This window comes from Leucopleurus acutus (assembly GCF_964270905.1).
Source record: "Leucopleurus acutus genome assembly, chromosome: 19".
NCBI lineage: Eukaryota > Metazoa > Chordata > Mammalia > Artiodactyla > Delphinidae > Leucopleurus > Leucopleurus acutus.
The window spans coordinates 13,713,697-13,725,764 of NC_139161.1; the positions used below are offsets into that span (position 1 = coordinate 13,713,697).

The following is a 12,068-nucleotide window of genomic DNA, read 5'->3' on the forward strand; positions in this document are numbered from 1 at the left end:
AAACATAGGCAGAACACCCTGTGACATAAATCACAGCAAGATCCTTTTTGACCCACCTCCTAGAGAAATGGAAATAAAAGCAAAAATAAACAAATGGGACCTAATGAAACTTAAAAGCTTTTGCACAGCAAAGGAAACCATAAACAAGGCGAAAAGACAACCCTCAGAATGGGAGAAAATAGTTGCAAATGAAGCAACTGACAAAGGATTAATCTCCAAAATTTACAAGCAGCTCATGCAGCTCAATATCAAAAAAATAAACAACCCAATCCAAAAATGGGCAGAAGACCTAAATAGACATTTCTCCAAAGAAGATATACAGATTGCCAACAAACACGTGAAAGGATGCTCAACATCACTAATCATTAGAGAAATGCAAACCAAAACGACAATGAGGTATCACTTCACACCAGTCAGAATGGCCATCATCAAAAAATCTAGAAACAATAAATGCTGGAGAGGGTGTGGAGAAAAGGGAACACTCTTGCACTGCTGGTGGGAATGTGAATTGGTACAGTCACTATGGAGAACAGCATGGAGGTTCCTTAAAAAAGTAAAAATAGAACTACCATACGACCCAGCAATCCCACTACTGGGCATATACACTGAGGAAACCATAATTCAAAAAGATCAAGTTGTAGTTTTTACATGTGTAAACTTAAACTGTCATGTCGATAAGCTGTCAGGAAAAGGCAGCAATCTCTGGGTAAAGAAACGCAAATCGTCTTTAATAACACTATAGTCTGAAAGACCCGATTATACCGTTCTGTATAAAATAGTCTAAAGGATTTTTCTGTAAAAATACTTGAACTGAAAAATATAAATCTAGTAAAATTATTTATTATTTTCAGCTTGTTTGATTGCAGGTTTGCCAACTTGAATAGTGATACTTAAATATTGACATGTTCTTTATGATTGGGTAAATTAACATGACAGGTCCCATCATTTGCTGTCTGTCTGTTCTAAACCCCACAGCTGAATCGCAAGGTATCCCTGTCTCCAGTAAGATCACCCATGTCTCTTGCACTTTCAGTCTGAAAGCTTGGACCTTTGCACAGACTGGAAAAACTTGATCATTTCAAATTTATATTACCAAAAACTTACTGCTTTTAATAAAGTATATGTGATTTAGAGTCATAAAAATGTTGCCTCCCTCGAGAAATTAAATTCAAGTGTAAATTTGTACGGGCATATTTTCAGAAGTTAAATATTTTAGAAATTTGGTGCACTTTCTTAGATTGAGAGGAAATGTGGCTGGACTTCATGCAGAATGGTGTTTTTATTTGGAACGATTTCGGTTCATGATTTCTCTCCCTGACTTTTCTAGAAACGATTGGAACAGCAGAAGCCTACAGTAATTGCAGCTTCCACTACTTCCCCAACAAACAGTACAACTAGTACCATCTCTCCAGCACAGAAAGTTATGGTGGCCCCCATAAGTGGCTCAGTTACAACTGGCACTAAAATGGTACTAACTACTAAAGTTGGATCTCCAGCTACAGTAACATTCCAGCAGAACAAGAACTTTCATCAGACCTTTGCTACCTGGGTTAAGCAAGGCCAGTCAAATTCAGGTACACAACTGTGATTAAATAAAAGATTGCTTTCATTCAAGAAAAAGAAATTTCAGTCCTTTACCTACTGAAATGAAATGTTTCTTTAGAAAAGTATTTTTCTTCTGCAGCTGATTGAGCAAACAAACTGTAACAGTAGGTTTGTTACAGATAATATTCATAATATTACATTAGCAAAACTCCTCTCTTACATTATTTCACTTTCAGCATTTACATGGTTCACTTACTTTGAGTGGAGAGGAATGTTTTCTTAAAAATACAAAATGAGCCACATTTCATGCATTGGTGCCTTCCTAGAAGTCACTACGTTGCTGGTTATTTTAAATCTGAAGCTTATTAAATGTCTTATACCCCATTAGCCACCAGCACAGCTGCCACATCTGCTACAACCATTGCCAGCACAGGTCAGACGTTCCAAATTACAGGCAATCCAGTCACTATGGCAGGAAAAGTAATTACCAAACTGCCACTTCCTGCAAACAGCAAGATTGTCGCTGTAAATGTGCCAGCAACGCAAGGAGGTAAGGGAAATGTGAAGAGTTTTAATTCACATTTGCCAGATCATACTGTTGCCATTATTTTTCATTTCCTTTTCACTGATTTCAGTCTTCGGATCTCACATTTTATGTAGCCCACTATAAACCCCCACCACACGTGGTTTCTCCTCAGGAACCAAGCAATACCTAATGTTTTATGAAAGGGGCAGTTATCAATTACTTCTTCATCTTTTTTTCAAGGCGTTGTTCAAGTACAGCAGAAAGTCCTGGGTATCATTCCATCCAGTACAGGTACAAGTCAGCAAACCTTTACTTCATTCCAGCCCAGGACAGCAACAGTCACGATTAGGCCCAATACCTCAAGCTCTGGAGGAACTACAAGCACTTCCCAAGTAAGAGTTCTTTACAGGTTTATTTGGTGTTAACCACATTGGTTGAAGTTTTTAGAATGGCCTCTTCCAGGATTAATCCAGCTTCTAATTTTTCTTTACCTTTTACTTAATCTGTGACAAAGTACTGATTTTTAAAAAAATCTGTTACTTACATTTCAAGTGAACTGTTAATTTTTAACATTTAGTTAATAGCACATTAGTATAGTTTATGAATCATAAGAATTGCTTTCCAGGATTTTGCAAAGAAAATGTCTTTATTGAAAACAATGGGCAATACTGGATCACCCAGGAAAACGACGTGCTGTGCAGCTAAGAAGTAGAGTGAAAACATAATCCACAGCATTAACGAGTCTATCAGCTGATATGCACACATATTAGATACATCATTTCCTTGGCACTAGTATTATGGAAAAAGTTTAATGTTTTGCAGACTTGAGAATGTTCTAAACCTAACACTGAAAATAATATGCTGTGTAGTCTCTCCTTTAAATTAGGAAAAAACTTCTGGTCTCTGATCTTGCCCCTGTGTTCTCCAGGTTACAGATAAGGATTGGAGCTCAGGGAAAATAGGACTCATCATTTTCCTGTGAGCAACTGTGGTGATTATAGAGCAGAGCTTTCTTGGGTCTTGTATCCTTCCTTTTAGTCTGTAGGCTATTCTTGGTATCAGTGACAAGGAATTTCTTGCGATCTCATTTAAATTACTTTTTTCCCCTCAAAGTTCTATCTTTATTCTGATGCTTAATATAATTTAATATGTAATGTCCAAGAGCTTCTGTAATTTCTGTAGACATGTTTATCAATATGGAATGTTTAAAGATATCTGTTCTAAGTCCATCATGCTTTAGTCTTTTGAAAACATTTTAATTCATTGTCCTTTGTGTTATTTGTAGGTAATCACAGGGCCTCAGATCCGCCCTGGTATGACGGTGATTAGAACACCACTCCAACAGTCAACACTAGGAAAGGCAATTATTCGAACACCTGTGATGGTACAGCCAGGTATTCATCCATCCAGTATTATCATTTTACATCTAAAGAGTCAGTCTAGGAAATCTATAATATTCTGTATTTGGCACTCTACATACTGGAAAATACCAATATGAATTAAGATTTCGAAGCATACTAAATCTCTGATTCATCATGGGATACACCCATAAGATTTTATTTCATTTCTGGCATTGTCAATAAGAGAAAAGCAGGTCCAAGTATGCTTGTTAAAAATGTTCTTAAAACCTCTAGTAAATGGGATAGATACATTCAGATCATTGGAGTAAAGAGAATGAGCAAAGAAAACAGTCTGTGTGGCAAAAGATAAAATCAAGGAAATGGCTAAGAAGCATTTAAATGGAAAGCATAAAACAAGATTACAGAGGCAGTGCCTGCCCTTTTTAATGTAAATAAGTTAAAGCTCCCATATTAAAAGTTGAAGCCTGTAAAGATTGCGTGAAAAAAGAAATCGAATTGTGCATTTATGAGAAACATTCCTAAAAGCAAATCACCAGAGAACGTAAAACATAAAAAGATGGTCAAAGACACATGAAATAAAGGACAAAAAAAGAAAGAAAGAAGGGATAGGCAGAGGGAAGACATGCATAATCCTACTAATATTGAACAGAGTCGAATTCAGTATTTTAAAGAAACAATAACTAGGACAAAGAAAGTCACTTTATATTTGGCTTAAAGATATAGATTGCAGTGAAGGTGCAATCTTGGATCTTTAAGTAAGATGTCATTGAAGTGTATAAAGCAAAAACTATTTGAGATCAAGGAGGGATTAACAGAAGCATAGTAGACCAGAAACAGACTGTATCAATTTCTGTACCTTTAGGAATACACATTAGTTTTAAATATTTATGAACTATTTGTATGAAAATGGTCTTATAATGAGCCACAGGTAAAACCTTGATGAATTCCGAAAAGTAGAATGTGTATAGGCTACATTTTTTGTAGTAAAGCTAGAAATTAACATTAAGGTATTATACTAAGAACGCTTACTTGCTTGGAATTTAAAAACGTATGTTCTCAAAGGTAACTTTTATGTTAAAGAAACATCAAATGTGTCATCACAAACAGATTATCAAGTAGCAGCTAAGCCAGGCTGCAAAGCTGAACTGAGAGGCAAATTCATTCATTCAACAAATATTTTTGAGCACCTACTGTAGGCAGTTGAAACACATTGGTGAACAAAACAGACAAAAAAAAAAACCCATATTAAATCTTAACCAGAAGTTAGAAAAATATATAAAACAAGTCTTAAATGAAAACAGGAAGAAGGAAGTAAAGTATAAGTAATGATTTTAAGACAGAAAAGGCAAATATTAAACCATTTTCTTTTTGCAAGTCTAGAGAAAGGGGAACAAAATGCTAGTTTACAAAAAGTAGGAATGAGAAAGTGCAATAAAAATAGAAGGAACTAAATCTGTTTGAATAACAAGGCATAATTATATACTATGCTTATAAATTTCAAGTCTTAATGACTCACATCAAGGAAAGAAATTTGGAAAGTTGCCATAGTGTTACCTACAAAAAAGAATTCCAGACCTCATGGTTTTATGGATAAAATTCTTTGAAATGGTTAGGAAACAATTTCCTTCTTATAAAAAATAGTTGCAGGCCATAAGGGGAAAGGGGTAGATAAATTCTTTCCCATTCATTTTACAAATTTAGCATGATTCTAATATGAAACATAGCATAGTATTTTTTTAAAGGAAATATCCTAATGCCTAAGCAAAATTTACCCCAGAGAAGAAAGTATGATTCCTTATTTCAGTTAATGCTACAGAAACAATTGATAAAATTCAGTATCTATTCATGTTTAAAAATAGCTGTCAGTTAGGCAGCCAACTAAAAGGAAAGATAAAACTAATGTAAAGAAGAAAAGTTTATGGATGATAAATGGTAATATACTTAGACTTGCATATGTGAATATATAGCTTCACATATGAGTGTGTCTGGTGTGTCGTATGAAAAGCAAGGTGGCCAGTGAGGCTGGTGGGGCCCAGTGAAGACAGTAAGAGTCTTAGGAGTTGTGGTCAGAGAGGTCGAGGGTGGATGGATGTGTGTAGTGTGTGTCTGAGTGTGTGCAGGTCAACTTATCCCTATTCCTACCACCACGCTAGCCTTTCCCAAAGTTGAACACTCCCAGGTTGTAATAAAAAGTGTTTTAATTTTTGAATTTTGATGATAATCTAAACATAATTGAACATGTACATATTGGGGATCATCTGAATGACCATCATATGATCAGTCAATACTAGCCCTTTTATCCATCTGTGTTTATGATGACACCGTATCAATACAAGGTGATATAAGGATGTATGTATACATATAGCTGATTCACTTTGTTGTACAGCAGAAACTAACACATTGAAAAGCAATTATAGTCCAATAAAGATAGAAAAAAGAAAATACAAGGTGATAAATGAAAGTAACTTTTCATTAACTGTTCCTCAAACTGCAGTACAAGGACAGAGTGTTGGGGTCCAGAAGTTCTTAACTTCAAGCACTTGTCTATATGTACTGCACTGTTTTTTGATTCATCTTGAAGAATAAGTGGACAATAACCAAGTAAAGTTTAGAAGAAAGAGTAATGATGAAAAACTTACACTGCCAGTTTCTATGGCATATTTACAAGCCACCAGAATTTAGGAGCATGATACCAAAGGAAAGCAGACCAACTGAAGTCATGCAGACACCGTGACGCTATCATACTATTTCTGATTGCTGGAATGTGATACTTTAGTGATAGAGTTGGAAAGCGTTCAGTGAAATGGGCACCCAGTGGTGATGGGAGTATGAATGGGTATAACCTTGCTAAATTCAATTTAATACTATCTTCCTGCTATGAATCCAGTAATTTTGGGAGGAGTATATTCTAAGGAAATGATTAGAAGCACATAAAAATTTATAAGCAGGGATTTCACCAGGGTATTATTTAAAAAAAGAAAAAGGGAAAGTGTTCTAAATGTCAAAATAGGTTTAATTTTATCCAGAATGCAATAATATTAAGCACCGGTCATTTTAAAAAATATACACAGAAATATATATGTAGACATATGAGGAAAAACAGGAAGTGAATACAAAATTTCAGAAATATAATATTTATGAATTAATAATGAATTCAGATTTTATAAGTGTAAAATTAGCTGCCAAATAATTACCACCTGCTTTTTCTTCTAGTTTCATCAGGTTAAATGAGAAACAGAAGTTTTTAGAAGACTATGGAGCCATTTCAGTTAAACTTCATTCATTCTGTAGATGTTTATTCAGCAGTAACTATGGAAGCACTTGAGCACGTTGCTCTAGTATTGAGGATACCGGGGTTCTTGCCCTCTTGGTTCCTCTCAACTAAGTAGCAGATAGCTGTAAGAAAAACTCATTTATAAATATAATTGTCCCAGAATATTCCAGATTCTATATGTTTTGTTTAAAAATCACATAAATTAATTATTATCTTTTCATTTATATTCCTAAGGAAAGGCAGCCTAATGGCACATTTTACATAGGCTCTTCCATCTTCCCTATTGTCATTTTGGCTTTAGATTCATAGGAAGAGCATTATTATTTTATTTTATTTTATTTTATTTTTGACTACTGCAGAGAGCAGGAATGGGAGAGTGGTTGTTAGTGAGCTGAGGGGAAACAGGCTCACTGACAACCAGGTGGGTCCTTTGGGTGTGGGTATATGGCTGAATGCATCAGTATGTCAGCATCCCGTAAGTCTTTTTGAAAATTGAGAAGAATACATTCATCTGAAGCGTTAAACGACATTTCAACTCAGAGTATTGCTTAGGGCATAGAAGCATTCTAATGTTTTGCTCTTTGCCTAGGTACTCCTCAACAGGTTGTGACGCAGATCATCAGAGGGCAGCCTGTTTCCACTGCGATCTCTGCCCCTAGTACAGTTTCTTCAACACCTGCACAGAAAGGACTACCTTCAGGAGCACCCACTGCAAGTCTACAGCCTTCAACCTCACAGCCCCCTCGCCCCCAGCAAGGACAGGTGAAGCTTACCATGGCTCAACTCACCCAGTTAACACAGGGCCACGTAAGTAATGTGACTTGCATTTTAACTTTACAAGTGATCTTACTTACTCTTGCTGTAAGCTTTAAAACACGTACTTAATCTTTGGACGTTTAAAAATCTAGTTACTTTTTTAAATGTCTGGTTCCTAGAGTCAAACAAAAATACTTTTTTAAAAAAAAAATTATTTATTTATTTCTTTTTGGCTGCGTTGGGTCTTCGTTGCTGTGCGTGGGCTTTCTCTAGTTGTGGCGAGCGGGACCACTCTTTGTTGTGGTGCCTGGGCTTCTCATTGTGGTGGCTTCTCTTGTTGTGGAGCATGGGCTCTAGGCATGCGGGCTTCAGTAGTTGTGGCTCACAGGCTCAGTAGTTGTGGCACACAGGCTTAGTTGCTCCGTGGCATGTGAGATCTTCCCGGACCAGGGCTCGAACCCACGCCCCCTGCATTGGCAGGCGGATTCTTAACCACTGCACCACCAGGGAAGCCCAGGAAAGGCTTTCTTAAAGACAGAAAATACTAGCCATAAAGGAAAAGATTTATAAATTCAACAACCTTAGAAATAAGAACTTCAGTTCATCAAACATTATAAAAGAGTGAAAAGAATGAGGGAAGGTATAATTACAACCAGCCAAGGACTATTCTGCAGAATACATGAAGAATTACTACTACAAATTAAGAAGGAAAAAAATCCAGATAGTTCGGTAGGAAAAAAAGAGCAAACAAACTTGTCGAGAAAAGAGGAAATCTAAACGTCCATAAATCCAAAAAACTGCTGAATTTTGTTAGTAAATAGGGAAATGCATATTAAAACCATATATCTAAGAGATTGGTATAAACTAAAATGTCAGACAAAATCAAGAGACAGCAAAGACATGGAGCAGAATGAACTCTCATACACACCTGGTAGTATTATAAATTGCTTTAGCCACCTTGAAAAACTGTAGACACTATGTAGCAAAGCTGAAGACACATGCCCCACGTCATAGTAGTTCTCCTTCTAGGTATGTTTCCTGGAGAAGTTCTTGTTCGTCTGAGCACCAGGGCGATGGACATGAATATATACAGCAGCATTGTTCATAAGAGTCAAAAACTGGGAACAACCCAAATGTCAATCTGCAGTCAATTAGATAAATAAGTTGCCTTCCTCCAGCAATGGAAGTGAACAAACAACAGCCACATAGAACTACATTGCTGAGCTAAATAAAAAAGCAAGTAACAAACAGAATTACAGTATGATCTATTTGCATAAGATTCAGAAACAGGCAAAACTAGCTACATGTGTAGGGTTATGGGCCTGCTGCATTGCCTACCTGGAGGGGACACCATTTGAATTCTTCCTGAATGGTGCTCCTGAAGTTGTGAGTCTGTGGCCCTTAGAGAGCTATACCTGAGTGGTCGCACTATGAAGAACTGCAGTTATTGTAACAGTGAGAGTAGTGCTTACCTCTAGGGCAAAGGAGGGGAATTAAGACCAGAGCAGGTCACATGGGGGCCTTCTTGGATACTGGCAGTGATGACCTGAATGCTGGTTTTATAGACATTCACTTTATAATTATTCGTTAAACTATACTTGGTATTGTATGTAGTTTTGACTGTGCACAAAAATGTTTTAGAAAAGCAATAGTGAATAAGGCAGGGGTCCTCAACCGGTTTGCGGCCTGTTAGGAACCAGGCCACACGGCAGGAGGTGAGGGGTGGGCGAGCGAGCGAAGCTTCATCTGCCGCTCCCCGTCCCTCCCCGTCCCGCGCGTCACCGCCTGCACCGTCACCCACCCACCCACCCCGTCCGTGGAAAAATTGTCTTCCACGAAACCAGTCCCTGGTGCACAAAAGGCTGGGGACTGCTGTAGTAAGGGACTCCTGAGTAAATTGCATGGAGCTTAGCATCACTGTAGGAACTTTGTAGCATCAGTTTTGGCTGTTGGGAACTTAGGGTGGCTTGTTTTTACGTTTGCTTTCTAATTCTCCACCATGTTCCTGATGGTTGAGGATTAAGAAGTCCTGGACAGAAGAGGCAGTGCAGATGGAGTTTTTAGTTCCTAGTCCCCATTTGGATGATTACTCAGACATTAGTGACCTTCCTCACATGGTGTTTGCATTCCACGTCTAGAACCCTAAGCTTTCTATACGTTGGCACACACCAACACACTCCATAGGTCATTTGGTACATAGTGAAAAAACTGAAACTAGGAGACCTGGGCTTCTCATTATATCTCACCTTGAACTTGCCGTCTCACTCTGGGTAGGAGACTTGAACTTTCTAACTTGAGTTTCCTAATTGGTAGAAAGATTGTAGTAATATTTTCTCTCTCTAATCCACAAAGTCACAAGTCTATTGTGAGAATCAAATGAGGCATCTCTAAAGTATGTCTAAAGATGCTTTGAAAGTTATAAAATAAGATGATTTAAAACCAGAATTTTGTGCAGACCTTAGTTACACACTTCACACCCTTATTGTATAGATTGGGAAATTTAGATCCAGAGCAGCAATGTTACTTACAGACAGATAACCTGGCTGTCCATTTGGAGAACTCAGACTGGAACTCTGGATTGTTAGTTCATGCTTTTTCCACTAAACACCATCAATCTTTTAAAATAAATATTCTTATTTTAGCTTATCTGAATTTTTCTTGGTACCATTCCATAGACATTCAAACACATATGTTCATTATTTTAAAGGATCTGTTCAACATAAAAATGGTATACTTGCAGATCGATCCTTTGAACACGGTTTACATGTTGTGTGTTTTTTCTGTAGGGTGGCAATCAAGGTTTGACAGTAGTGATTCAAGGACAAGGCCAAACTACTGGACAGTTGCAGTTGATACCTCAAGGGGTGACTATACTTCCCGGTCCAGGACAGCAGCTGATGCAAGCCGCAATGCCAAATGGTACCGTCCAGCGGTTCCTCTTCACCCCACTGGCAACAACGGCCACAGCAACCAGCAGCACCACCACCACTGTTTCCACTACAGCAGCAGGTAGAACCTGGGCTTGTCGGAAATGCTGCTTGTTAGTGTCACGGGTTGCTAGGTGACAGGGGGCCAGAGGGCCGGTCTTTATCTTTGGGAGGATGTGCCTCAAGCTGGTGAGTGTCACAGCTGACTGGTCAGCCTCACAAGAGCTTGACCAGATCTCTTGCTCTGACAGCCTCCCTGTCACCACCATCCCCTGTTAAAAACTATAGAAAGCGGGGGGTTGGCACAAAATAGTAAAGTATCGTGGTGACTGTGCCCACTCCTAACTCCTCACCAAGCCTGTAGGAACTGATTGAGTCATGACGTGCTCTCAGGGCAGGTGGGTATTTCCAGCTCATAACCTATGATTGGGAGCTTCAGGACCAGAGCACTTGGTGAGCCTCCTGCTGCAAGCGGCCGTCACTCACTGGCGTCACGCCATAGGAGAGGAATGTGGGCTGGACTTAGCCTGGGCCAGAAGACCTGGCTGATTTCCAGAGACTGTGCCTTGCTTTGGAAGCCAGCCCTCTGGAGACTTAGCAAAATGTGCGGAGGGCAGCCATGAACAGGGCCCGTGTTCCCCAATTTAGGAGAGTCCTGACCTAGGTGTTTCTAGATGGAGCATTTCTAGGGCATCAATCTTCTGTACTGAAATGCAGAATTCTCACCTTTAGAAAATCCCCTTCAAATTCTTCTTAAACCACAGTCTCATGTTCTAGAGTAAGAAATATTTGGTCTTTCCTTTTCACAGGTACAAGTGAACAAAGACAGAGTAAAGTATCGCCCCTGACACAGGTGCAGCCAGCCAAGAGCCTGCCTCCAGCTCAGCCGTCGAGCATGAGTCCTGCAGAAGCCCAGCCTCAGACTGCTCAGCCCGCACAGCCCCAGCCCCCAACCCAACCCCCGTCCCCAGCTCAGCCTGAAGCCCAGACCCAAGCAACTTCTGCCTCCCACGTCCCTCCTGAAGCACAGCCCACCCAAGCACAGTCCTCCAAACCCCAAGGTGCAGGACAGTGTCAGCCTCAGAGTAATGTCCAAGGACAGTCTCCTGCTCGTGTCCAGAGTCCACCACAGACTCGAATGCGTCCATCAACTCCATCCCAAGTGTCTCCTGGACAGCAGTCCCAGGGTCAGACTACAGCCTCACAGCCGATTCCAATTCAGCCACACACATCTCTTCAGCCACCTTCCCAGGGCCAGCCACAGTCACAACCCCAGGTACAGTCTTCAACTCAAACTCTTTCATCAGGACAAACGTTAAGCCAAGTTACTGTTTCGTCCCCATCCCGTCCTCTGCTCCAAGTACGGCAGCCTCAGCCCCAAGTCCTTGCTGTGCCGCAGCTGCAACAAGTCCAGGTTCTCTCCCAGATCCAGTCACAGGTTGTGGCTCAGATACAGGCTCAGCAAGGTGGTGTGCCCCAGCAGATCAAACTCCAGGTCCCCGTTCAGATGCAGCAAAGCAGCCCTGTGCAGACTCATCAGATTCAGAATGTGGTTACAGTGCAGGCAGCCAGTGTGCAAGAGCAGTTGCAAAGGGTTCAGCAACTCAGGGATCAGCAGCAAAAGAAGAAGCAGCAACAGATAGAAATTAAGCGGGAACACACCCTCCAAGCTTCTAATC

At 39.7% G+C, this 12,068-nt stretch overlaps 1 protein-coding gene across 11 annotated transcripts in view; it reads left to right on the forward strand.

Moving 5' to 3' along the window:
• Positions 1-12,068, forward strand: part of BPTF (bromodomain PHD finger transcription factor) — a gene marked incomplete at its 5' end in the record, with an annotated part of 140,514 nt that overhangs the window by 98,304 nt on the left and 30,142 nt on the right. For 6 of the 11 annotated variants that reach the window (XM_082860455.1, XM_082860461.1, XM_082860459.1 and 3 more), the window contains 7 exons: positions 1,328-1,574; positions 1,934-2,095; positions 2,312-2,463; positions 3,357-3,465; positions 7,296-7,513; positions 10,249-10,471; positions 11,199-11,665. In XM_082860455.1, coding sequence (XP_082716581.1) covers positions 1,328-1,574; positions 1,934-2,095; positions 2,312-2,463; positions 3,357-3,465; positions 7,296-7,513; positions 10,249-10,471; positions 11,199-11,665 — 1,578 coding nt within the window. The remainder of the gene's footprint in view (positions 1-1,327; positions 1,575-1,933; positions 2,096-2,311; positions 2,464-3,356; positions 3,466-7,295; positions 7,514-10,248; positions 10,472-11,198; positions 11,666-12,068) is intronic. The other 5 variants (XM_082860460.1, XM_082860462.1, XM_082860463.1 and 2 more) reach the window with 1 other exon arrangement.